Source organism: Balaenoptera ricei, chromosome 6, assembly GCF_028023285.1.
Source record: "Balaenoptera ricei isolate mBalRic1 chromosome 6, mBalRic1.hap2, whole genome shotgun sequence".
Taxonomy (NCBI): Eukaryota; Metazoa; Chordata; class Mammalia; order Artiodactyla; family Balaenopteridae; genus Balaenoptera; species Balaenoptera ricei.
Genome location: NC_082644.1, coordinates 118,067,626 through 118,095,228, shown reverse-complemented (window position 1 = coordinate 118,095,228; position 27,603 = coordinate 118,067,626). Strand labels below are relative to the sequence as shown.

Here is a 27,603-nt window from a genome sequence, read left to right as displayed (position 1 = left end):
ACTGACCTGCCCAAGGCCACACACAGCTGAATAAGCTGCACCAGTAGCACCAGAACCCAAAGCTGTCTGATTCAAAACCCACAAACCCACGCTCTTAACTGAACGCTAACACGCCTCTCTCGGAAGCTCTCCAAGCAGCTCCCAGGCCTTCCTTACTCCTTGGGAGGCTCCCAGGGTGGGGCCGCTATCGGTGTAGGGAGTGGCCACGGTGTGCAGCTCTGGATGAAAAACCACTCAGACACCACTCACCAGTCCTTACCGGCATTAGACAACAGGGTCCATAAACTGCCAACAAGGGTTTTCATCCACAGGGTAAACTACCTGGAGGAACTGGAGGCAGGGCTGACGTCCCAAGGCCCTCACTCCCGGCATCCCTGCTGGTGACTGGCATACACGAGGGTGGGTTTCTATTGTTTGTTTTACTGGAAGGGGGCGTGGGGAAAAGGAAAGGGGACAGCCACTCCATGGGCAGGTCTGTTACGACACCTGCTAAGCGACCCCTGTTTACCTGCTGCTGCTGGCGCTGGAACCTGGGCGGAAGCGACTTCTGGTACTTGCTGAACTCCTGCGCAGGGGACCCAGGCTCCCTGGCCCCCTCCTCACTGCCGCCGCTCTGAGCCACAGCTGCAGGGGCTGTAGGGGCTTCCTCCGAAAACGTGTTGGGGGCTTCCTGGGCAGAGAACTCAGGGGAGCCTACGGAACAAAGAAGCAGAGAAGGGGCCAGGTGAGCCCACAAAAGCTCAGCCGAGCGATGTCTAGGGCAGATGCTTTTTCTTGTTGGCAGTCCTCAAACCCCGGCACCGTGCTAAATGCTCCCCACGCACAAGCTCATGGACTCCCCCACACCGTCATCGCTCCAGAGGGGAGAAAACTAAGGGTCGAGAGATCAGAGGAACCGCCTGAGGTCACACAGTCAGCAGGAGAGCCGGGATGTGGTTCCGGATGCGAGGGGCTCTGTTAAAACAGACCCCAGTAAATCACAGTGGCCGGGGCTCAACAAGAGCCCCACATCCACCCTCCACCCAAGGCTGTGTGAGCCGGCCGGCCAGGAAGCTCCACTGGCCCGTGTCCTCAGCTGTTCAATGAGGACGACAACTGCACCTACCCCACCGGGCCTCTGGAGAATTAATTCGCTGAGATGATCCACGTGGTGCACTTAAAATAGCGCCTGACAAGAAGTAAATGCTCACCACAGTCTCCCATATCACTATTCTCCCTGAAATTCCCTTCTTTCTTGCCCCATCCCAGCTTTGCATTCTTTTTTTTGTCCAGCTTTATTGAGATATAATTGACAGTTGTGCTCTTAAATCTACTGCAGAAGGCAAACAAACGCCAGTGCAAAGCCTGGGGACCCAGCGTCCCAGAGGAATACTGACAGGCAGGGCAGGTGCAGAGGGGCTCGGGGCACACCCCACACCCAGGCCCAAGCTCGCTCCCCGCCATCTACTTCCTGGACTCTCCACTGCCCCCACCTCAGTGAGTCCCTGACACTGGGCCCAGGCTTCGCTCAGACTTCAGTGACAGGACATTGATTTACAGGAGGACAAGGGTCGATTTCTCTGAGTTCCTCGGCCAGAAGGGCACTGATGACCATCGTATCACCAATAAGACCTCCATCTGAGAAACTCTCAGCGACTGAAACTAACATCAGGCTCTTCTCTACTTAAGAGAGTTGATTTTAGTTGATTCAAGAAAGTCACAAAAAACACAGCTGATCACATTCTTTAAAACTGCAGCAAGAGACACCCTCCACCACCTAACGCTGTTCAGCGTCTCTTGCGCAGCCGCGTGACCCACTCCTCTTAGAACAGCTGTCAGGGAAAAGGTATGCTAACAAGCAGGCGGGCTTCTTTCAACGTCCCGAGAGAGATCCCGACTCCTGCTGAAGTCCTCCAGCACCTGCGTCTTCAGTCGAGCAGGGCGGTAACACCGGCAATGACAAACCCGGCGGCATGGCCGTGAGTACGCGTGTGCTTTCTGCATCTAGAAACCGCTAAGCGCCTCGTGCACACGCTCCCCCGTGGCCCCTCAGCGTGCGGGGAGGTACAGGTTCCCATCAACCCACTTCACAGACTCGGGCCTGCGCGCCAGAGAGGTGAGGCGCCTGGACAGCTGGTTTAAGCAGCAGAAACGGGACGTGAACCCAGGCACCTGGCCCAGGCCGAGACTCCTAACGACCGGGACCCCCACACATCAGCTGCGAGCCACGGTGGTGCTCAGAAGCCAGGGAGACGCGGACAACCAACCAGCGACACAGCGCAGGGTTTCCAGGTCATGGGACGGGGCCCTACAGCTCACCTCTGCGGACAGCTGGGCCATTCTCCTGTGGGGCGCCTGGAGAGCGGGGCGCCTCCTTCCCCGCCGGCTCCTGGGCCCCACCCGCCTTCTGAGCCCGCCTGCACTTCTGGTCCAGCTGCTTGAGTTTGGCGGCACAGGCGGCCAACCTCTCCTCCCGGGCCCGGCGCTCCTCCTCTTCCCGGCGCTTTCGGGCTCGCTCCACGGCCTCGGACATCTCCGACTGGACGAACTTCTGCCTCGGGGGTGGCTTGTCCTCTTTGTCCTCGACAGACTGCTGCCGGAACACGCTGCCCATGGAGGACTTCTGCCGGGAGAAGACGGTCTCAGATGAAACGCACATCACAACCCGGGCACAGGCGCCCCCAGGATGGGATGGGCTCTCCTTCCCAGGACCCTCACGCACCTTAGAGAGGCAGCGCGGCCCCGCGGCAGGCGGACCTGGGTTTCGATCCTGCTCTGCCCTTTACTATATTTGGAACGAGGCTTGGGTGAGCGCCAACGTTCTACACCTTAGTTTCTTGTTTTGAACGATAATAAAGGAAGCCCTCGGGATTGTGAAGGTACATTGAATCGTTTGCAAAGCACTCAGTGCCGTGACTGACACATGGGAAACACTGAGAAAACGGGACGCTCTCACCACCACTACTGAGCACACAAGATTAGGGCCTCCACAGCTACATACCAAGAGCAGGAGAGCACACACTCACCATTTCTTAGCCACAGAACTGCTCTACTGCTTCTCCCACGACAATATATATAAACCTCTGGATATGAAGGGCCGTGAGAAATTGAAATTCACACTCAGACATTAAGGTTTCAAAGTGATTCTTTATATATAAAAATAAATAAGCATCTCTAAAAACATCTCTTTTGGATATTTCATCCACTTTTGAATCTCTCGTTGGTTGTCAGTTACTGGACAAACCACCAGGGTGCCACCAATGCAGCGTGAAAAACTATCAACACTGGGAAGATTTCTCACTGACTGGCGGGAAGTGAAGCTGCAGGCAGAATATGCAATAATAGACGATGGGCATGTTTAAGTGGACCCCAGCCACTGGAATTCCAACGAGGTATGACTAGCAAAAAAAATATACAACGTCCCGTTTTAAGTGGTAGTTACACAGATGTATATAATTGTCAAAAAGTCATCAAACATAAAGAAACAAGATCTATGCCTTTTTGTGTATGTTAATTATACCTCCATAAAAGCAGTATGTCACACAGAGACTGTAGCCAAGGAGTTTTCTCCTAAAAACTAACTCCTCATAATCCAGAGACAATTGCTACAACACAAGATTATAAACTTCTAATTTAGAAGCACGAAGGTACTTTTTACCAAAGTGTGCACTCTTCTCCTTTGCCCTTGACCGCTGCCATCTGTCCATGCTCCATAATGGCTGTGCCCTGTCTCACCCCACGGCTTATCTATCCCATGACCTACCTCATCTCCTGGTGTTCAATACGTCCTTGCAGATGATCCTTAAGGCATATCCCTGACTATTATTCCCTTCAGAATTTCCCAGAAATGAAATAGCAGAATCAAAGGGTACAGTCTTGAGGCACATCATCAAGACTACAGATGTGCCTTTCAAAGCTGCCCAAAGATGAGCTATCATTTTATAAACTAAATGTTCTGCAAAATATTTAAACTGTGACAATCTTTTCAGAAATTTGGACCCATAAAAGTTATAGAGATTTTATCTTTGTTGACTCTATTCAGATAATTCAGTGTTGTTACGAGCAGATGAAAGTGAAACCTTCTTTTGAATACTGAGCAACCCCAATATATGAATGAAATTTGGATTAATTGCAAGGTAATTTACAAGAGTCGTGTTGTGTCTATTTTCACTTGTGTCCCCTGTACCGAGCACAGTGCCTAGCACGATACGTACTCAATAAAAAAGACTGAAGACCGTTACTTTATACCGAGATGTGGAACAGGAGCCCTTTAAATAGCAAAGTGCATTGAAAATGGCAATTTTGCCAAGTGCATTTAAATTAACGCCTTCCCATCCCCAGCTCTGCCCCTCCTGCTCAATTTAGTCCGAAAGTCACGCGAGGCGGCAGAACAAGGCAGGCACCTGGTGCCCGGGAGTCAGAGAGCTCAGGGCAGGTGATGAGAGTGTGCACATGGAGATGTGGCTGGTGTGGGAGCTGGGGCCCAACCAAGCAGGGTGAGGAAGAAACCCCTAGAAGAGGTGGCCCAGCAGGGAAATTCAGGGCCGCGTGGAGGTGGGGTGCACTGACATCTGAGTGGCTCAGGAGGGCACCTGTGCAAGGCAGAGAGGGTGGGGGCAGAAACAGGGAGCCTGACCGAATAGGTACAAATACCAGGGACAATGGCAAACCGCTAGAATAACCTCTGTGGAACTGGAGATATCCCTGTGCTTCATGCGTGTGTATCACGTACCTACGCTTCCTGACTGTCCCCGGAGAAGGGCCAGGAGCAGTGGCGCTCTAACAGCAGTGAGTACTCCTGGTGCCCACATATTAGTTCCTAAATATCACTGAAGGCTGACTCCAGGGCCAAGGTAGGATAAGGACAAAAGGAGCTTAAAAAAAGCTTGTTCTATCAGAAAGCAAGGGATTCCTCAGAAAAGAATGAGGATGTAAAAAGCACACGGCTGCCAGCTTGAAGAAGCTCCCAAATCAAAGACAATCTGAACATCAAAAGAAACAATGAGAGCAACAGACTATAACAGACTAGAACTGATATTAATTAATTAAAAATTTGATGAGAAACAGGCTATTCGTAGTCTCAGAGTCACTCCCCACAGAACTGCTACCCATTACAGATCTGGAAGAGTGTGTGCAAGTTCCATGGTGGGAAACATGGTAGCCACCACCTTAATCAAGAGATCCACGTGAAGGTTGTCAGAGCGGGCAGAGTGGAACCACGGTCACCCAGTAGGATGCAACGAGAAGAGTCAGTGACAGTTCTGAGAGATTCTAGCCAAAAAAATGGAAACCTTGAACCCAATCATGAGGAAGCACCAGACAAACCCGATTTGAAGTGCATTCCACAAAATAGCTGGCTTGTCATCTTCCCAGGTATCAGTGTCATGAAGGTTTAGCAAAGGCTGACAAGCTGCTTCAGACTGAAGGGAACTCAGGAGCAGGACACCTGAGGCAGCGTGTGACTCTGAACTGGATCCTTCTGTATGAAGAACATGAATGGGACAGTGGGTGAAAGCGGGATGGAGTCTAAGGATTAGACGGCAGTGATGTATCAATGCTAACTTCCTGGATTTGACTGTGGTTACCTAGAGCGAATGTCATGTTTTGGTAGGAAATAGATACCAAAGTGTTCTGTGGTGACAGGGGCTGATCAGGCTGGCAACTTACTCTTCAAATGGTTCAGAAAAAATATTCTTTGTATTACACCAACTTTTCTGTAAGTTTGTGACTGTTTTCAAAATTTTAAAAGAAAATTTTCACATTAAAAAAAAAAAAAAGAATGTCCACCTAGGCTTTTTCAGAAGCCCGACCACTGAACTCAGTGAGACATAAACACACAGGACAGCCAACTAGATGACCTGCTGGAGTCTTTGCCTTGGATCTCCGGTCAAATGAACTTGAAAGGGCTCGTGTGTGTGTGTGTGTCCCAGCTAATCACAGGCACAGAACCCCTGCAGTGCCCACGGTACCTGGTAGTCAGGGCCTGACACCCAGCTGTGAAGCTTCCTAGAAGGCGGCTGAGGTTCTGGCACCTTCCGGACGACACGGGTCCTGCCTCCTGTTTCGCCCCAGTCCTTTCCTTCCTCTTGGGTGCGCTTGGCATCAGCACTGTCTGCAGAGCTCACTGACAACTGCCGCTGCCTCCTGGGGTCCCAACTGTTCCTGCGACAAACCACACAGAGCGTTAGTTCTCCCAGGCGGCCCAAGCATGGTCTGGCCTCACTGGTCAGGCCCTTAGGAATTCCAAAGTTGGCTGTCCGCGTACCAATTTCCTTCATGAGAGCAGACCTACCCCGCACCCCCTCTACAGGTGAGAGGATATGCCCAGAGCACCAAAAGCAGCACCAATGTTTACCAAGTCAGCCTTACACACCTGGCTCCCGGCAGGATGCCTCACACCCATTACTTCATTTACTGCAAAAAAAAAAAAAGTCTCTACTTCCCCCATGTTAAAGAGTTGGTAATTGAGTCTCCGACAGGTTGGGGAGCTGTTTTCACACGGAAGAGCTAACAGATTTGAACCTAGGACTCCCACTGAAGGCCCTTCTCTTTACGCCACAGCTCCCGCCCTGTGCTCTGCATAAAGGAGTTGCTTAATAAATGCTCCTCACAACAGCAAAAGAGGGCTCACTGGATGATTCATTATAAAGAGCAGGAGGAACAAAGCAAAGCGCACACAGCGTGGAAAAGGAGGAGAGATGCCCAACGGAGGCGATGGGAAGGCTCGAAGCAAAGGAAGACCTGTGCAGTGCTCACCTTTACATGCGCCAGTGTAACCAAAGGCACTGGGGCAAAACACACATGTGCATCTACTCAGCACCTCTTCTTTAGTGGTGCCCACTAAACCCAGCAGGAGTGCAGAGAAAGGCAGGGAGTCAGACCTGGCTAATATACGTGTCTGCGCAGGTGCGCACGCACACACGCACACACACACACGCACACACACACACACACACACACACACACACACACAAGCATGCACGCACGGGAGGTGGAAGGGAGATGAGGCGGGTGAGGATCAGGAGACCACAGACGGGGCAACAACTGCTAGCGACTCCTGACTGCAGTCAGAGGCGGGGTGCCCACACGAAGCCTCCTGACCCACCAGGAGAAATCAAGTCTGTAGAAGACAACTAAGGGACAGTGTGAGGGTGAGATGGTAGGAAGGACATGAGCTGGCCAGCCTCTCGATGGTGCAGCAAAGAAAGGATGTGGGTCCCAGTGGCCCCCAGAGACAATGAACAGGAAGGGATGGAACAGGAAAGTTTCAGGAACCCACTGTGGATGGGAAATAAGATGTCAAAGAAGACTGCGGAGCTTGTAGTAGGAGTCTCAACCAGCTCAGGGAACACTGAGGTCGTGGCTGGTGGACTCAATTTGATGTGTCCTTGGTCACAGCCAGTGGTGAACTGGGTCCAAAACCCAGGTCTAACTCTTTCAGATGAACATTCAATTCACATCAACTCAAAGAGACAAGAAGACAGTGGCCTGCTGCTCCAATAAATCTGCAAAACTTTGCTTGCCATTGATTTAAATTCTTGATCACATCTCCTTCTGAGCTTAGTGTTCCAAAAACTGACCCATAGATATTTATTTCCCAAGTGCATCCAAAGCTTCAGTTGAAATCAAGCAGCATTAAAATGAATTACAGAAGCCTCAATTCGTTAATTGTTTGTGTATCATCTGAGAAAGAGTGGCAGAAGATCATCACCAGCTCCCTGCGGAAGAGGAGCTTTGAAGCGAAAGATGAAATAACAAAGACTTGCAGACCCAACTACATAAACATTCAATTACTGACAATAAAAGAGACAAAGAGAAACATATTAAAGCACTAACATCTAAGCAATATAAAACAGTAATCACATTTTAAAGGAAAGCAGAGTAAGTCTAAAAGATAAATATACAAAGGAAATAGGCAATTTCACGCAAAAAGCAACATTCTTATTTGCCAGTACTGGGGCAGGGGGGAGCAAATTAAAGCAACCATAGGTGCTCTCTTAAAAGTACTAGCCAATACTACTGGTATCATGCTAAAAACTAGAGGGACTAGACTACAATGAAGTATTTTCCAAAAGGTGTTGTGAGTAAAAATCAGTCCAATGGAATGATCCAAAAAAAAAAAAAAAAAAAGAAGAGATTAAAGCAGTCAAATAAGTTTAGGAAACGTGGCATACCTGCCTCCCCCCAGATTCCCAGCGCACTGCAGTATGCATACCCTAGGCTCTGGATGACCTTGGAATAAATAGTTAAGTGGAACCCAGGTGGTTTCCCAAATTTGCTTGGCCAGAGAAGCCTTCTGGGGCACTACACCCAAAGCAATCTACGGAACAAGCAGTCTATAAGACACGCTTGGGAAAATACTGGCACAGTGGTTAAATCACTAGGACTCAGCCAGCCAGCCAGCCACGCCTGGGTGCAAATCCTGGCTCCATCCCTAAACAGCTGTCCTCAATAGCTATGGCCCTCTCATCTGCAGATGGAAAGAGTATTTGCCCTTGTGAGGTTGCTGGGGTAACCAGGAAATGCACTTGGCATGGTGACGGGCACACGGCAGCACCAAGAACACTGGTGCATTTACATCCCGCTAAGGTCACGTTCCTTGGGAGCGGAGTTACCAGCGGGGACAGGGACACTTACCACTTTGGCCTGCCATCCTTCACAACTTCCTCCTCCTCCTCATCATCACTGAACTTCAACTTTTCCGAGTAGTCCACTTCTTCATGGAGGCCTGCAACAGGAGGACAGCCAGGGAAAGTGAGACAAAATGAGAATCTCAACAATGCTAAGGTCGCCACTGGGGAGCTTCCTCCAGTCAGGAACTGCACCAACCCAGCTGGGTAAGGCACACCACCCAGCTGCCACCACCAGAACAAACACTGCAGATAAAAATGAAAGACAGGGCTTCCCTGGTGGCGCAGTGGTTGGGAATCTGCCTGCCAAGCCAGGGGACATGGGTTCGAGCCCTGGTCCGGGAATATCCCACATGCCATGGAGCAACTAAGCCTGTGCGCCACAACCACGGAGCCTGTGCTCTAGAGCCCGCAGGCCAAAACTACTGAAGCCTGCGCGCCCAGAGCCCATGCTCCGCAACAAGAGAAGCCACTGCAGTGAGAAGCCCACGCACCGCAACAAAGAGCAGCAGCCCCCCCCTCGATGCAACTAGAGAAAGCCCGTGCGCAGCAACGAAGACCCAACGCAGCCAAAAATAAGTAAATAAATAATTTACTTAAAAAAAAAAAATGAAGGACAGTGCTGGCTCTGGTAACAGCAAAGTAGCCTAGTTAGACTAACAGCCCCTGGTTAGACTTAAGATAACAGCTCTTAAATCTAGACAAAATATTCTGCAAGTGTATTAGGAGGTGAGGAGAGTGAGCAAAAGCAGGCAGCAACCAGCCACGAGGCCACCCTAGCAATACAGACACCTGAACAGTGAGATTCGCGGGTGGCCGTTTCGCCCCAGGGCCCTCCGCTACCCGAGTGGCTCAGGTGGCAGAAAGTAACCATCAACTGATGAGTGGGTACACAAAACGCGGTAGAGCCATACAACGGAAGAGTATTTGGCCATTAAAAAAAAATTTAAAAAGAGTTCAGACACATGCTGCAACACGATGATCCTTGAAAACATTATGCTAAGTGACAGAGCCAGATATGAAAAGCCACGTATTCTACTGTGTGATTCCATGGATATGAAACATCTAGAACAAGCAAACCCACAGAGACAGAAAGTAGATGAGCGTTTGCCGAAGGGTGTGCGTGGAGGGCAGGTGGTAACTGGGAGTGACTGCTAATGGGTATGGGCTTCTTCCGTGGGAGACAGAAATGTTCTGGAATCAGACAGGGAGGATGATTGCACAAACCTGTTAATACACGAAAAATCTCTGAATTTTAGACTTTAAAAGGGTAAATTTTAATGTAATATGAAAATCTGTCATGTGAATTATATCGTTAAAAAAAGGAGACGACGACAAAAAGCCCAATCCAATTAAAAGGCGAGTTAGATTTGATGATAAAGCAAGTGCAATTACATGCTGTTTCCCAGAGCATCACTTTATATACAAACACAAAAGTGGGTTAAAGGGAGTGGATGGAAAATACACATCATGACAACAATAAATAATTTAAGTCAGAGCAATGATACTAACAACACAGGACAAAACAGACTCCAAGACAAGAAGTGTTACGAGAGATAAAAAAGGATATTTGAAAACAATATAAAGGGACAATATGTCAGAATCATAAAAATGATAAATGTGCATAACAGCTTCAAAATAAATGAAGCAAAAACTGACAGAATTAAAGGGAGAAATAGATAAATCCACAATTATAGTAGACAGTTTAACACCTCACTTTCAGTAACTGGTAGAACTAGACAAAAATGTAAGTATATAAGATCTGAACAACACTACCAACCACCCTGACTAAACTGATATTTACAGAATGTGATATCCAACTTACAGAACACACATTCTTTTCAAATGCACTTGGAATATTCACCAAGACAGACCATATATCTTGGTCATAAAACAAGTCTTAATAAGTTGGAAAGAACTGTAGTCATACAGAATATGCTCTCTTGACTACAATGGAATTAAATGAGAACTCTAGAAAGCTCCAATTAAAACGATTGGTGAGCTAGAAAACAAACAATGGAGAAAACTAAAGCCAAAAGCTGTCTCTTTGTAAAGATTAATTAAACTAATAAGCCCTTGGCAGAAGTGAACAAGAAAAAGAGAAAAAATACAAATTACCTAATTATCAGGAATGAAAAAGGGTGATACCTGTATCACTACAGACCCTACAGACATCAGAAAAAAAAAAAAAAAAAGGAATATTATCAACAACTTTACACCACTAAGTTCAACTCAAAAGAAAGGAACAAATCCCTTGAAAATCACAACTTATCAAATACTGACACAAAAACATCAGAAATCTGAGCAGCCCTATAACTAATCAAAGAAGTTAAATTTATTATCACAAACGTCTTTAGAAAGAAAATTCCAGGGCTAATCGGTTCCACTGGTGAATTTTATCAAGCATTTATGAAAAAAATAATACCAATCTAACAGAAACTCTTTCAGAAAGTAGAGAAGGAAGGAACATTTTCCAACACATCTTATGAGCCCAGCAAAATCTGATATCAAAACCCAAGGACGATATTAAAACAAAATTACAGACCAATATCCGCCATGAACACAGGCACCAAGAATCTTAACAAAATATCAGCAAATTGAATCTAGACGTAGGTGGAATTTATTCTAGGGATGCAAAGTTGGTTAGCATTAAAAAAATAAATCAGGGGGACTTCCCTGGTAGTCCAGTGGTTAAGAATCCACCTTCCAATACAGGGGACGCGGGTCTGATCCCTGGTTGGGGAACTAAGATCCCACATGCCGTGGGGCAACTAAGCCCGTGCGCCACAACTACTGAGCCTGTGCTCTAGAGCCCACGAGCCACAACTACTGAGCCCGCGTGCCACAACTACTGAAGCCCACGAGCCTAGAGCCCGTGCTCTGCAACAAGAGAAGCCACCACAATGAGAAGCCCGCCCACCGCAACAAAGAGTAGCCGCCACTCGCCGCCACTCGAGAAAGCCCGCGCACAGCAACGAAGACCCAACGCAGCCATAGATAAATAAATGTATTAAAAAAAAAAATCAGCAAACTAGAAATAGAAGGGAATCTCCACAATCTGATAAAGAACATCTCCAAGAACCTTACAACTATCATCATATTTAATGGTGAAACACTAAACACTTTCTCCCTAGGATCAGGAATACAGAACTTGAATACAACATTGTACTGGAAGTACTACACTGCAATAAGGCAAGAAAAAGAAAAGGCATTTAATCTGTCCCCCCTATTTATAGGCAACATGATGGTTTATGCAGAAAATTCTAAGAAATCAACAAGAGCTAGTAAAACTAATGAATGCATTCAGCAAATTGTCTGGTACAAGATCCACACACAAAAATCAACTCTATGTATGTCTATATAATAACATCAAACACTAAAAAACAAAACTATTTTTTTTTTAAAAACCAGTACCATTTACGATAGTGTCAAGAAACATAAAATACTCAGGAATAAACATAACAAAGATGTTCAAGACCTCTATACTGAAAACTATAAAACACTGCTGAGAGAAATGAAAGCCCTAATAGAGAAAGTTTCACCAAGTTACTGGACAAGAGATTCAAAATTAAGATTTCATTTATCCAGAAATAAATTCAACACAATCTTAATCACAATGCCTGCAGGCTTTTAAAATACTGACCAGTTGATTCTAAATTTACATGAGAATGAAAAGAACTTAGAATAGTCAAATAATCTTAAAAATGAACAAAGCTGGAAAACTTACACCACTGAATTTAGAACTTACTATAAAGCTACAGTGTGGTATTGGCATAAGGATGAATAAACAGATCAACGGAACAAACAGGGTCCAGAAATAGACCCACACTTATATGATCAACTGATTGTTGGCAAAGGTGTCAAAGCAACTCAACAGGGAAAGAAAAGTCTTATCACAAATGGTGCAAAACAATCAGACAACCTAATGGATTAAAATGAACCCCGACCCCTATCTTACACCATATACAAATTAATACAACATGGATCACAGATCCAAAAATAAGCGTTAAAACTATAAAACATTAAGGGAGTATCTTTGCCACCAAGGAGAGACAAAGATTTTTTATAAAGGACACAAAAGTAAAAACCATGAAAAACACAAATTTGTAAGTTAAACTTCATCAAAATTGAAAACTTCTGCTCATCAAAACGCAGTGCTAAAAAACGAACAGACAAGGCAGGCAGCTGGAGAAAATATCTGTGAAATGTTAAGTCTCCAAGGACTTGTATCCGAACACACACACACACACACAAAGATACCAGTAGCCAAATCGACATGAAAACGTGTTTATCATCATTAGTCATCAGCAAGATGAAAGTTAAAAGCACAACGAGATACCACTACACACCCACTACAATGGCTAAAAATAAAAAGACTCACATCAAAGGGCTGTGAGGCTGCAGAGCAACTAAATTCTCAAAACCGAGGCTGGGAATGGCATCACCAGCCACCATGGAAAAAGGTTTGGGTGCTTCTTATAAACCTAATCACACACCTACCCTTTAATTCAACAATTCCACTCCTAGATATTTACTCAAGAGAAATGAGCATATTATTCATAATGGAACTTTTGAATGGGTAAACAAATTATAGTATTTGAACAAATTATAGTATTTGATACAATGAAATATACCTCAGTAATTAAAAGCAACTATCGATATACAGAACAACATGAATGAATCTCACAAACGTCACAGCAGAAGGAAAGCTGTAGGACTCCATTCGTTTGCAGTTTGCAGTTAAGATTCATCGTAAGACAGGGAGGCCTTGGGCAGAGTCTTGGACACAGTCCGGGAGGGAGACTCGCTAGGGAGGGGCTGGGTGGTGAGGCAAGTGCTCTGTATCGTGACTCGGCTCTGCTACTCAAGCATATGCATCTGTCAAAACTGTAAAATTAAACGTGTGCCTTTCAATACCGTTAAATTTTACTTGAAAACAAACAATCCAAAAGAATTTTAAAAGAAAATAATCAGGTTGGGGGGCGGGGTTGGGTGAAGGTAAGAATGCAGAATGTCGGCACTTTGTTGAAACTCGGTGACAGGGAGCTACCTGGGGTTCATTACACTCGTTTGTTTTAACTTTTCCATTATAAAAAGTCTTTCTCCCTCTAAGATCAAGACCAGAGACCAAAGGAAGACATGGCTCTGTCAGGAAGCAACTGCTCGTCTGAGTGCCAACCAACAAGGATCTCTTCAGGGCACCGAGGCTGCTCCCTGCCCCACGTTTTCATTCCAACTTGCCGAGGAAAACAGTGGACTTGGTGTCAGAGGACTTCCAACCTTGGTAAGCAGAGACAGACCGCAGTCCTCCCTTCCTAAACCCTCGGCTGTGAGCCCACCAGCAAACACCGCCACCCACCTGCCCAGCCGTCATCAGCATCGGTGTCCAGGTCGTCAAGGCCCCTCAGGTTCTCCGCGTTGATGATGGTGGGCCTCGGCGCCCGTTCCACCAGCTGCCTCAGTGGACGGATTGGGCGGGTCATTCCCAGCCTGTTTTCTTTTCTGATGAGAGAGAGAAGGGTAAAGATGCTGGACTCGTGTCAAGTATACATATGGAAGCAAACCCAAATACTTTTCCAAACCTAAGTCCTACACTGCAAAGGTTCATGTGTGCCCTTAATATTAAAACCGTCTCCTTTTTAAAGAACACACAGTGAACAAATATATCCTCGAGAGAAGTTCTGCTTCATTCTTCAGTTTTATATGCTCAGGCTAATGTCTAGGGTAGCAGCAATAAACACTGGCCACACCTTCACCTGCCAGGAACTTGAAATCTCTTGTCCTGCCCCAGCCTCCTCACACACCCTGGGTCTTGAGCTGGTTTCTCTGAGGTCTCCAGAAGACAAAGCACTTTCACATGTAAGCCCACTATCTTGTCCAGTATCACCAACCAGGCTAATTTCTACATACGGGACTCTAATGCAATAGCCTTACCCGTCTTGGTCATTCATCTGGAACTGTCTAAAAGGAACACGGGGTTCAAGACGGAGCTGGGGAAGGGGAAAAGTTCCTCGTCCCACTGCACTCTGGCTCTCGGATGACTGTGGCGAACACATCTGAAACATAACATCAATGAACAGGGTTTTCTGGTAAAATGACCCAGATTCTGAGTTCCACCTGCATTAGAATTTGTTTTGGAAAATGGAAAATGGGAAAAAGAAACAGGAAAGTCTTGGGGTTTCCCAATTAATCCTATCACCATCTCCCCCATTTCTTTCCTGCTGTCAGTACGCAAATCTGGGGACCTGTGTCTTGGGGAACATACCTGCCTCTCCTTCTTCTAAAGAGCTAAGGCTAAGATAACACCCACATCACCAGGGAGAGAAGCCAGAGGCCCTTAAGATTTGAAAAGGAGGAGAGAAAATGCAAAAGTAATGGAAGCCTCCAAAGTAGGGTATCAGGGCAAAGAAACTGGGAGGGAGAACCCAAGGTGGACATTCAACCACGTGAAGTAGGTTCTGCTGGACATGAACAATCTGACCTCACGGGGAAAAAAATGCACACTCCGAAGACTTACAAAAGCAGGAAGCATGTCATGGTATGTAGGTGGGTGGTATACATTCCCCATGAACTGTGAAGCCCCTTTTCGGACAGGCTGAGCCGGGCGGAGAGAGGGGTCCTTAGAATCGCTGGTACATGACGAGGAGGGGGCTCCGTCTCCCGCACTCGAGTTCCTGCTGCCCAGCTCAGTTGGGGAGGCGCTCAGAGACGTGGCAGAAATTATGTTTCGCCCACCGCCCTCCCTCCAGCTTGTCACATCTGGAAATTGAAAGGGGGCAAAAGGGGAGAGGAAAGAGGAGGGGGAGGAGGGATTGTATGAGGTTCTGAAGGTCAAGGGACCCCCCTCACTCACCAAAAAATTTTAAAAAATTAAAAAATAAAAAAAACAAAAGTGAAGAATCAGGTTGACTGGTCAAATCTGTCAGGGAAGGTGGGGGGCAGACGCCTGGGCCATGAATATGAACTTGCTGAGGGAGTCTGACTGTCAGAGAAACACAAAATAAGGTCCACTCAGAGAGGAGGCAAGTGGAAACGAGACGTGGTCTTCATCGACTCACAGAAACTACACCACCTCAGACCTAACACCCCAAAGAAACCAAGATGGTCCCAGTGAAAGCAGCCTTGGGTCATCTCTTCCACAAATACTGACCCCATTTCTTCCACAATCATGCTGACCTCAACAGTGCTCAGCACTGGACTTGACTTTAGAACCAGAGAGAGTTCCTGACACGTGTTCAAGCTCCACTCAGCACTGGCACCTCTAGTCAGAGACTCCCCAACTGTGAAGTGAAGCAGAGCTGCTCTCCCCACCGAGAGGGGGGCTGGAAGGGTCTGGGGCCCTCCCCACCAGGCCTCGCCCCACCTGCTCTGGCAGCGGCCTGTGGGGCCCTCCCACAGGTCACAGATTGAAACCTGCCAACCCTCTCTGACCATCTTTTTAAGATGATGCTTTCCACTGCAAATGTAGCAAAGCCTGGCGGAATTAAGAGGCCAACGAGGAATCAGCTGAGCCAAAAAGACTCCTCTTTTCAGTCAACTTGTAGTTAGGAGTTGAAACACGAAAGGTCCCTGAGTACCTGACCCCTAAGAGAATGGAACCCAGGACCGGAGCCACAAAGCCAGAGACTGCTCCCAGCTCTTCAGGTACCTCGTGTGTGATCTTGGCCAAGCCCCGGTCACCCCTCAGGCCATCTGCTTCTTCATCTTCTCAAACGAGGAGATGGAAGTGATCCCAGAAGCTTCTTCTAGTTCTAAACTGTTATAATCCTACAGCAGCTCATCTTAATTAATCCCAGAAAGTTAAAGTTCTTGGCCTAAGGAATTTGATTATATATTTGGAGCAGCCGAAATAACCCAGCATAGGCTGCTGAAAAGGCAGTATGTTTTATGAGAGTTGCACAGTGATCGTTTCATTTATAGGATATCTGTTCTCACTTTGGGATACCTTGGGGATTAATCAAAACAAGCAGATAAAAGTCTCTCATATTTCAAAACCTGATCAACCCCCCGCCCCAAGGGCTACTTCAGAATCCGTGATTAGAACAGATGGAAAATCCCATTCCTAAACAACACCTTAAATACTAACCACCCAAGGCCACGAAGAAAAAAATAGTACCAGTAAGAATTGCTACACAATCCTGCTGACCCCCTTGGCCAGACCCCAGATGAGGGGTCGTGGAAACTAGTGCTGGGCCGGCTACTCAACCAGGGGAACGTGTTTTTAAAAAAACCAGATTCTAATTTGGCTGGGGATGGGCGAGGGATGGAAATCAAGACTTTTTAACAAACGCCCCAAGTGATTCTGATAGGATTCGGCCAAGTTTGGGAACCACTGATTAGAAAACAAGCTCCTGAATCGGGAATCAAGTTAATTGACCCTTGGTCCGTCTGTCCTTGCCGTGACCACCCAGGTACAGCAGAACTAACATCTGATGACTGCTGGGAAGGCGGACAGGTCTGGCCCGACCCAAAGGACAAGAAAGGAGGAGTGACCTCCAGCCCAGCCCAGGGAATAAGTCCAGCAGATGCATGGATCAGGTACAGGATCAACGGTCGTGCTTTCCAGGCAAGGAACCTGGCTCCTCGAGAAACAGCATGCTTCTAAGAGGGCAGAAAGACAAGGGGAAATTCTGCTGTTCCCATGGGTGCCCAGACAGGGGCTGCAGTTCACTTACTCTGAGGGCGGAGGCTTGGTCCTGGCCCATACGACAGATCTAAGACGCCCTTTTCTTTGCCAGCCTTGTCCTGCCCTCCAGCTGCTTTCAGCGTCGGAAATTCCTCGGGAGAGAAGGATAACAGTCGGCTTGAGGCCCTTAAACCTGTCAAGAGAATTGGAAAGACGTATGGAGCAAGTGAGACCGGCATCCACAGTTCTCTGCTTTAACAACGGCACACGCTGGCAGCCACGCTGCCCGGAAGGGAGCTCCTTCCTGGGGTGCTGTCTGCGCTGGCCTTCTGTGCCCGCAGTGGCACTAGGGTTCCCTGAGGGTGACAAAGGGAGGCTGCCCGCAGACCGCACCAGGCCCCTTGCCAGCCACCCTGCCGGAGCTGGTCACAAAGGGCAGGGGGTAAGGTATGGCAGCGGTTCCAGCCCAGATCCTTCCCTCCCACTCCTGGAAGAAGGCAGTAAGGTCCTTCCGGTGGCCCTGGGGGGCGGATAAGCACGGTCTTGGGTGAAATCAGCCCAGTGAAGCCAACTGTTTTTGGGTGGAGGTAATGCCCTGCCCCCCCAACGCCTCCACCCTAGATTTACACCCTCACCCTAGATTTATGCCTCTTCGTTTGTCCACTCCAGTTTACTATTTTCCACAGAGATCCTCAAGCCCTACAAGACCAAACATTTCACTCTTGCAATCTGGGAACAACTTCTTTGTTCTTTCATTCATTCCCCTACACTATGAACTCCTGCAGAGAAGCCTTTTCTTAACTTTGTTCCAATCACTCACAGCACTTAGCACCGGGAACCTGCAATCATCTTTTCGATGAATAGATAATAATAAACGATGCATTTTAGGGTCCAGAGTGGGATTTGGTCCCTCTCCTGGAATACAAAGCACATGTCCCGCACCACACAAACTTAGTAACAGCAATATCACACAGTAAAATGTCCAACTGTGACATGCCTTGATCCCTAGACAATACAGCCAAATCTGTCCCTAGGTATTACTGATTTGAGGACCTGCTAACTCAGGCAGACTTTGCCGGAAAGATGCAGCGGGGATTAGTGCAGATGCACAAGGTGGTGACTCATTCACCATCCCACTTAGTAAAAAGGTCCAGGGTCAAATGAGCATGCCGGGGGGATAACTGGACACATTACCAACCAATGATTAACCTGAGAGACGATCGCCAAGTGTCGCAAAGGAGCACGACTGCTCACAGAGTGGCTTCATTATGTTAAAAGGTCATTGGCAAGAATGAAATACAAAAGTCATGCTTTAAAAATACGGTAGAGGGACTTCCCTGGCGGTTCAGTGGTTAAGACTCCGCGCTTCCACTGCAGGGGGAGCGGGTTCCATCCCTGGTCGGGGAACTAAGATCCCACATGCCGTGCGGAGCAGCCGAAAGAAAAAAGAAAACAAAACAAACAACAGCAAATGCCTAGTACTTTTTTTCTGCCTCAACAATCATGAAGGTATTATTCTAATCATGAATTAAACTTACCCTCCACAGATGAAAAAGATAAAGTGAAGAACTCAAAATCTCAAACCAAAGTAGTCGTATTCCTAAGGTTTGAACACTCTGTAATGTTCACCCACCAATTCCTCCTACCATCTGTTCTCTGCCATGAGAAACTGAGGCAGTGAAATCAGAGGCTTCTTCTGAGGCCCCAGATGGAGCCGCCGGTGGTGCTCTGGCAGCACAGCCCACTAGCCATGTGCCTCTGGCCTCTGCCTGAACCACACAAGCAGGCCTCCTGGGCCTGATCCAGGTGAAACAGACCAAACGACCACCTTCTACATGGAGAGAGTCTGTCAACTCAGGAAGAACCCTTCTGAGTTCCGAAGAGTCATGAAAATGTTTGCGGGCCACACCCCCAAATCCCCACAGCCCTGGTGGCATTGCGGGCTTGTGACCCCGGCGTAGGAGGGGAACCAGAAGCCGGGTTCCCGCCCCGGCCCCACCTGGTCGGCACGTGTCTGTTCTCTCCTCTTGGGCTACTGGGCTCTGCCATCTCCCAGACGAGCTATCACATGTTTACAGAGTATTTTACTGTTTTAGGATTATTTTCTAAATCAAGTTTTCTTTTGATAGGTAATACAATCAAAAGGTTCAAAGGTAAAAAGCCTTAAAAGCGTAAACAGAAGCCTACCTCCTACCCTCGTGCCCCACCTTCCTACTTCAAACACCCTCACAAAACAGGTAGTCTTCTGTTTCATTCCTTCTCTCCCTTCCTCTTATGTTTCCTTCCAGAAATTTTTTTTTAATGCGCATACAACATTTTTAGAAGCATACTTTCCCTCTTCCCAGTTGTTTGCACAAATCGTAATATACTCTGCGTACTATTCCACACTTTTTTTCACTTAAGAATATGTCCTGGAGATCTTGCCAGAGCGGTAGAAAACTGCTTTTTTTCCTTACAGCCAAGTAGTGTTTCATTAAAGTACCATCCTTTGACGGACATTTCAAGGGGCTGTGTCCAATCTTTTGCTATTACAACGTTGCAATGAATAATCTTGTGCGTGTCATTTCACACAGCTGTAAGTATCATCTACAGGGTGATTTCCTCCAAGTGGAACCGCCAGGTCAAAGGGTATCTATCCGTGCTGGTGTGTGACGGGCAGTGCCAATTTACACTAGTTTTTTTTAATCTCTGTAAGTTCTTGTTAAATTAAAATGAGTATTCCATTTACTTAAGGAAATCCCAACCTTATGGAAATGAAGGCTCTAGAAAGCAAAGAACCACTGTTAACAGTCTAGTGAGTCGTCTTCATCACGCCTCTGTGAAGACCTTGCTTCCGGTCTGAAGTGCCTTGTTGCATCCCCGCCCCACCTGGCCCCCCTCACCCTCCAGGCTGGGGCAGCCGGCTGAGCTCCCCCTGCCCTTTCTCCTCTAGGCGAGCTGCGGCTCCAAAGACCCCAGCACACCTACGGGCTGAGGAAGGGGTGGCCTTCAACCGCACAGCGACCCGAGGCCAGAAGGGCCCGTCCTTCGGGCGCCGGAGTGGCAGGGGTGTGTGGGGAAGGCGGTGCACGGAGCTGGTTTTCTACTCTAAGCCATAAAACGTAAAGTCTGGCCAGGCCTTGGCTGACAGGGATACGCAGAGGGCAGAGGACAGAGGGCAGTGCCGGGACAGGGGCCAAGGGTGAAAAAGGCAGCCCGTGCTGGTTTACAGAAGAAAAAGCAACTGCGGTGTAGCCACTCACACCACCGTCCCTCTCCATCCAGCTCGGGGCGCCGCCCAGCGTGCTAGAAATACGCACGCCAACACTGGAAAATCAGGAGAGTTCATGTAGAAAAATCTGGATTTTTGGCTGCTCTCAAGAACACCCGCTGACCCTGGGCCCACATTCTCAAGGGGCTCCAGATGCTGGAGGGGAGCCAGACTTCCCTCTGCCCCAGCGCCCCCCAGACACGCCGCTCGGGGGCCGCTCTGCTCTGGGCCTGCCTCGGAGCCATTTCAGTCTGTGGCTCGGCATTCACTTAACACCCGGGGTGCTTCCCCCTTCCGCTCACCCCACATCGTCCCTGTGCTGCACCACTGCAGCCGTCGGAGTGCTTCCCCTGTGCCAGGCGGGACGCCAACGCTAACAAATACCACGCAACCTCCGCATGCTCTGGTGGCACTGCCCAAAAGCAAGCAGTTCCCAGGGCTGCTGCTGTACAAACCCAGGTCCAAAGCCAGCGCCCCGTAGGCAACACCTCCTCCCCGGGGGCCGGGGACTCGCTCCAATAGCGGCTCAGCCGACAAGGGAGCGCAGGCCCAGCGCCGCCGGGTCTCCTCCGCACACCTCGGGAGGGCTGTCCTTAGCAATAACGTTCAATGAAACCAAAAAGCTGACGTGCTCTGCAGAATCAGCACTTCCACCGCCGGGGCAGAGGCAGTAACTCGCTCAGGGACGAGAGTCCACAAAGCTGCAAGCCCAAGACTGCCTGGACAGAACTGAGCAGTCCAGAAAAGGCACACATCCCTCCCACCCGCCCAGCACAGCGCCACACACACACTTACCACCTTCGTGTCCTGCTGGCTTTCCATTCAGCTGTGCCCATGACTTTGGTCCACCTGGCGCTGAATTTGTATTCTGGAAGAAGGAAGACGATGAGAACAGGCCAGCCCAGCGGTCTGCTGTCCACTCCCTGAGCGAGTCAGAACAAGGTGCCCGCCCTCGGGTCCTCACCTTAGGTCCAGACCCTACACCGATGTACCCACTACCACCAGCCGGGCAAGGTCCAACCACGCGGGCTTTCCACGCAGCCTCCCACTCGGGCAGCAGCCCAGGGTCAGGACCCACGGCCACATGACAGACGAGGAGCAGGCCGGAGGGCAAGCGGCCAGCAGAGTCACACGGCAGAGCCAGCGCTGCGCTCGGAACATGCTGCCAAGCTGCCTCTCATGTCCACACAGAGCCACTCTGTCTTGCTCCAGGGACAAGACCAAACCCCAATTCTAGTGTGTCTGAAAAACTGGGTGGCGCTGCTAACAGAACACGCGCGCGGGAAAGCTCACGTGCCTGACGAGTCGCTGGCCGGGCCACACCACTTTCCACAATCACTGCCGTGCCACAAGGCACCACTCCCCAGGTGCGAGGCCTTCCGCCTCCACTGATCTGGGCTTGCCCGGCTCGGCTCACCTCTGCTGAAAGCTCACCGCGCGCCAGGTATGGTGCTAGGCACACCAGGGTCACTTGGGTTAGACACTCAGCTAGGGAGGCGGGACCAGGACTTGCCCCCCCCCCCAGGCTGTGCCCAAAGCCCCTTCAGGTCCCCAACCACTGAACTCAGCTACCTTCCCAACAACATGCTACTTCACAACTGAAGGTAAAGATACACAAATCCAAGCTGATGCAGCATGACGTTCCATCACGTACTGGACTAGATCCCGGGTAAACAGTTACCCCTTCTTCCCATCCTCCCCCTGCCGCTGCCACTACACACACTCAAGGCAGACGGCTGTCTCACCTGCCTTCGATGCAGAGCTGAGCAGGTGCAATAACCCATGTATTTATCACAGACTCGCCCTGCGTGCTTGACCTGAGTGGCCTGGAGTGCCCACGGTCCCCCGTGCAGACCACACAAGGGAAGTGCCAGCACCGTGACAGGGGCAGGGCAGCCCCTGTTGGGGTTGAACAGCCCGAGGGAAGGGCGAGGCTCCAGGCCAGCAGGAAGCAGAGGGGCCCCGGGGCACTGCCATCCCACAGCCTACAGCTTGGGGTCTGCAGCCGCAGGGACGGCCCCCGCCCTCACCCACCGAAGGCACTAAACCGGAAGAGAAGGCCTAGGGGCCATCAAGGGGTTACTAACACTGTGGCAAATCTCACCCCACAGCTGGGAACCTCCGGGGGTCTCCTCCCCACACCGTCCCCGCACGAGAGGAGAGCTGGTAAGTAAGTGCCAGGCGGAGGGCCCGCGTGCCAGCTCCAGGACAGGGCCCGACCCGACCGCAGTCCCCGCGGCACCCGTGCTCCACAGGTGCCCAAGCCGCACACAGGCCCCGCCCAGGCCTGTTCGTCTCTAACAAGCTTGGAAGGTGAGTCTGACGTAGAGCCAGGGCTGTAGAAACAACCAGGGCTCCTTAATCGCACTCAGCTTCAAATTCTGGGAAACAGACACGAACTCCACACTACGTGCTCTGACTGATCAGCAGGTCCCAGCGGATTTAGGCCAATGAACATGCAGTCTCGCATGAATGTGGATTTCTTCTTGCTTCTCCTTTAATTTCAAAGCACAGTTCAGTGTTGGGTAGGGAGGGTGTCCGTCTGGTAAAGCCATAAGCTTTCCCCGCAGGTGGGGACGGCACCTCAGTCCTTCTACTGCCCAGGCAGCAATGCGAACTGAGTCGTTCTTTCAAGGGAGCCAGTGAACGCCAGGTATCTGCCCAGGTTTCTTCTGGTCTTCTAAAAGGTTCAGACACCTCGTCTAGATTTCTAGCTACCGGATACTGGCCTCTGTAACCCACAGACAGACACCAACGGACCAAGTACAATCTGAGCTCTTGATTAAATCATGACTCTCTGTTTAGAGGCATATGAAGTGCATCGACAAATAAAGGATTATAGCTCAGTATTTCCCAGAGGATGTTCTGAGAGACACTAGTCTCTAGAGACATTCAATGAAAGAGGTTTCCAAGGACAAATACATTTCGGGACCGCTGTCCATGATGTCCTTTTCTTGGAGACTCACAGGACACATTAGCATACCGAAGACCCCGAGAGAAAGTATGACGTTAAGAAAACCAAGTGAAGGAGCTTGCTTCATTCTGTTTTCCAAACTCACCAGACCGCCGAACCTTCTGTAGCCTAACACCTGCTGTCTCCTTATGGCACTTGCCTCTGGGGAGACACTGCAGGGGCCCGATCTAGCCTGTAGCTGCCAGAGTGACTCGCCTCAAGCTAAGGCAACTGGAATCAAGTTAGGCGTCGATATTCTATTCTGCATCTGGGGTCTTTCCCAAGAGCCACTCGTCAGGTTTGCCTCTGGAATGAGCACGTCACGCAGAGCCACACTTCTCAGCGACAGCTCCCATAGGTCCCCAGCGCCAGGGAGCTCAGAGGCGCCACGCCTAGGCAACCATTGGGACCGGGTCCCCAGCACCTACCTCCTGACTGATGGACTGTGTCGGTTTCTGCAAATTGGAGACAGATTTCTGCAAACCCGGCTGCGGCAGCAACTCCGGCGGCTGAGAGGCCGTCGCACTGGAACTAGATAAAGGCAGGACACACACAGGAATTAGACAGGCACCGGCCATGCCCACAAGGTCCCTCCACATTCCCGAGAGACAGGGCTGCTCGCTGGCTGGGAGCAAGACCTCCTCTGGCCAATAAAAATACCTTCCCCGGCAGACTCCTAGGCTGGCCAAGACAACGAGAAACTGGACCACGTGTGAGGTCTGCTCACCGACACCTGATAGGACAGGCCAGCCCTCTGCCTTTCCGCAGAGCCTTCTGTCTGCAAAGACTGAAAGCTCACGGCAAACAACGAAGTGATGGAGGATGTGCCACGAGGGAGACTGCGTCGGGGCAGGGAATGGGCTCTGAGCTCCCGCCCCTCACTCCTGACCAAGAGCTCACAGCTCCTCAGGGGCTGATCTCTTTGAAGCATGAGCAGATTTTTTTTTTTTAAAACCTTCTCTTGGCTTATAAAAGAAACATATGCTCGTGGTAAAAATAAATAAATACATGTAACACAGAATTTGTCACGATCTCATCCTCCAGAGAGAAACTCAAGCAGATTTTTCTACGTATATTAGCATAACATTTTGTAACACAAGTAGGGTAACACCATACATACAGTCCGGTTAACTCGTGTTTTACTCAATGCCCTTGACATCTTTTCGTGACAACACATATGGATCTACTGCTTTCTTTTAATGACGCAGTACAGGTGGATGGGCCACAATGTGCCAACCTCCAATTTTTCTTCTATTACAGATAAAACTGCAACGAGCATTTTTGTGTACACATCTTGGCACACCTGTGTGTACGCAATTCAGTAGTCTAAGTTCTTAGAAGTGGGACAGCTGGATCAAAAGACGTTTTAAAGTTTAAAAGGTACCGTGGAGCTACCCTCCAGCAAAGGTGCATCTGTGGATCTATACCCCACAAGTCATCTTCTGAGAGCAACAAGAAAAGGTTCTGAAGGAAGATTTCTGCCAACTCACAGCCTTCCTTCCAGTCACTTTCTGTTCAACCTTCCCCCCGACGAGCTTCACGGGGGACAGCAATCCCCTGGCCAGAATCCGCCCGATGCCGGTGGCTCAGCTGAAGCCAAATTCTACACACATCCAAGGCTTAGTCAACCGAGCAACTCACCACCTGTGATTATTACACAATGAAGGCCACTGACCCTCCTCTCTCACATCACCTTCCACCTGAAATAGACGCTTCCAGGTGGTGTCACTTCTGTGGTCTCCAAACACTGAGTCCCAGCAGGTGTGGCCTCCCTACTCGGCCACCTCCCTGACAGCCTCGTGAGGATGTGGCCCAGGGGCAGCAGAGAAGCAGCACTGGGGTCTGCTGCCCCCCGCAACACTCACTCTTCACCTCCGGCTGGCAAACATGTTGCAGCACACTGGCCTCGTTGAAGATGCCTGATGCTTTTGATGCCACTGGTGCGTAAGACTGGATAGAAGGAGGGAGCAAGGCTGTGTCCTCTCTCTCTAGAACTTTCAGTAGCAGAGGCCTTTCAACGCTTGCGCTGAGCTGTCTGCAGCGTCTGCACTTGAGCAGAACGAGGACATCCGCCACGTGCCACCGCTGTGCCAGGCCCTGTGCTAAGTACGTGACCCGGGTCATCTCATCCCTTTCCTGTGGCCACCCCCAGAGCCAGGTGTGACTTGTACGTCACAGGAGGACAATGACGCTCAGAAGTCAAATAAACCAGGTCCCACAAACCAATAAACACCTGGCTGGAACTCACACACACCTGTCCAGTCCTAGAAGTCACACTATACCGTCAGTCAGGATGATCCCTCAGCCAACTGTTAGGAAATGTTTTAAAATTCAGTTATTACTGATCATCTGACCGAATTATTGGCTCACTCTCTACATCCTGTCTGAAGTAACTACAGAAGTTTTACAAAAGCTATTGGCCACTTCCAATTAGACAAAAGGACCCTGGTTGGCAGGCTGTGCTCTGGGCCACTTTTACTTTCTGGGTCCTGGCTATCAGCAGCCAGACCACAAGGGAGACAGGGCAAGAAAGGGTATGAGGCTGGACTGTTCTGTGTTCATGGCAAACCCCAGCAGCAGGGCTCCGCCTGCCAGCCTCAGCGAGGCCCCGTCCTTCCCCAAGCCCCTCCCAGCGCAAACCCCAATCCTCTTTCCTGGACACCCTACCGCTGGCTGGAACGCAGCCGGGCCACAGGCCACGGAAGGAGGAACGAAGGCTCAGGCGGCACACGCGTGCTTTCAGCGCCACCACACAACAGCGGCCACAACAGCCGCGCTGTCCCTCTAATGATGACTGCGGTGCCAGACCCCGGGCCTCCCAAGGCCCCCGCAAGTGCTGTGCTGGCAGGGGGCGGGCCTGCAGGGAGGCTGCGGCTGACCCCGAGTGCCTGGATGGGGGAGGGGGGGGGCGCGGGGGGGCTGTCCTCGGTAACTGGGTCCTGCGGAGCACGTGCAGGCGCCTGTGTGGGGCGCTGCTGCCCCACAGCTGGGACGGCTCCTCCTCCTCCACCTGGGGCCCGGCACCCAGGGACCCCAACCAGAGTGAGGCGCTCAGCTCCGCCCACAGCGGCTCCTCTGGGAGAGATGAGCCCTGCTTAACAAGGCACAGGGGACGCCGGTCACCAGGGAAAGGCAGCTCACAGCAACACTGTTGCCTCGGCTCCCAGAGCCAGGAAAAATGAAGGCAGGGAGCAAGAAACCGCGAAGCAGCAGGAGCCGGGGTGAAAGAAGCTTCCTTTGGAACCTGCCCAGTTCTCCAGAGCTGCCCCTGCAGGAGGAGAGGGTGCCGGGCCATGGACGAAGCTCCGGCTCCCGCCCCTCTGCCCGCCCCTCTGCTCTCACCTCTTTGGGTCTTGCTGATCCTGCTTGTTTCCCCATCCCGTTCCGTCCTTGGGTACTATAACGATGTTGGGGTCGTTTCCTTTGTTTTCAGACTTCAAGCTTGGCAGGTTTGCAGGCGGTGGCATACGCCGGGCTGTGGCAACTTTCCCGAGACTCTGTAAGCCATGTCTAGGAATAACTGCGTGGAGGGAGAGGTGGAAAGAGATGTTGCACAGAAAGTCATGGAAGGAAAGACGCCGGGTTCATTCAGCTGCTCTTCCAAACTCTAGGGGATAATGACAGAGGCAACCAAACAAAAAACAAGGGGCAGACCCGCCAAGGAAACACACAAAAAGCGTTTGGAAGTCACTTGCAGTCAGTCCTTTTACAAGCTCCTCACGGAGGACTGCAGAGACACAGGAGCCGCTGAAGTCTGTGCGGAGGCTTCCAGCTCACTCGTGGGCATAAGGCTCAGGGCGTTTAGGACGTGGGGGAGGGGCCAGGCCTAGAAACCTCCATCCCACAGAATGACAGCAGGACTGAAGGGACAGCCTCGCAGAGACCCAAGCCAAGCCTGAGCAGGGCCCCCGGCATTCGTAAAATCCCCAAGGGGTGTGGACAGAATCAATAGGAACTTTCCCCACCAAGCTCCGGAATATCAGAACCATGAGACCCAAAGGGGTAACTCTAATGCAAATTAAATTCCATTCTACCCATTGGGCTCAAAGTATCCATGGCTTCAATAGGATAAGACAGATGAGGAAATAATCCTAGTACAGCAGAGTCAGGATATTCTAGGCTCTGAAATCAGACATCAAATAGGAGCAGAGGGTGACGTGTTTCC

The 27,603-nt window shown here is 49.9% G+C and overlaps 1 protein-coding gene across 13 annotated transcripts in view; it reads right to left on the bottom strand.

The window, feature by feature from the left end:
- Positions 1 to 27,603, bottom strand: part of PRRC2B (proline rich coiled-coil 2B) — an 85,981-nt gene that overhangs the window by 30,291 nt on the left and 28,087 nt on the right. For all 13 annotated transcript variants that reach the window (XM_059925862.1, XM_059925864.1, XM_059925866.1 and 10 more), the window contains exons 3-13: positions 26,781 to 26,958; positions 23,867 to 23,969; positions 21,281 to 21,353; positions 17,285 to 17,428; positions 15,127 to 15,368; positions 14,544 to 14,665; positions 13,969 to 14,111; positions 8,617 to 8,707; positions 5,949 to 6,141; positions 2,299 to 2,602; positions 509 to 693 (exon numbers count right to left, since the gene is read on the bottom strand). In XM_059925862.1, the coding sequence (XP_059781845.1) occupies positions 509 to 693; positions 2,299 to 2,602; positions 5,949 to 6,141; positions 8,617 to 8,707; positions 13,969 to 14,111; positions 14,544 to 14,665; positions 15,127 to 15,368; positions 17,285 to 17,428; positions 21,281 to 21,353; positions 23,867 to 23,969; positions 26,781 to 26,958 (1,778 nt within the window). The remainder of the gene's footprint in view (positions 1 to 508; positions 694 to 2,298; positions 2,603 to 5,948; positions 6,142 to 8,616; positions 8,708 to 13,968; positions 14,112 to 14,543; positions 14,666 to 15,126; positions 15,369 to 17,284; positions 17,429 to 21,280; positions 21,354 to 23,866; positions 23,970 to 26,780; positions 26,959 to 27,603) is intronic.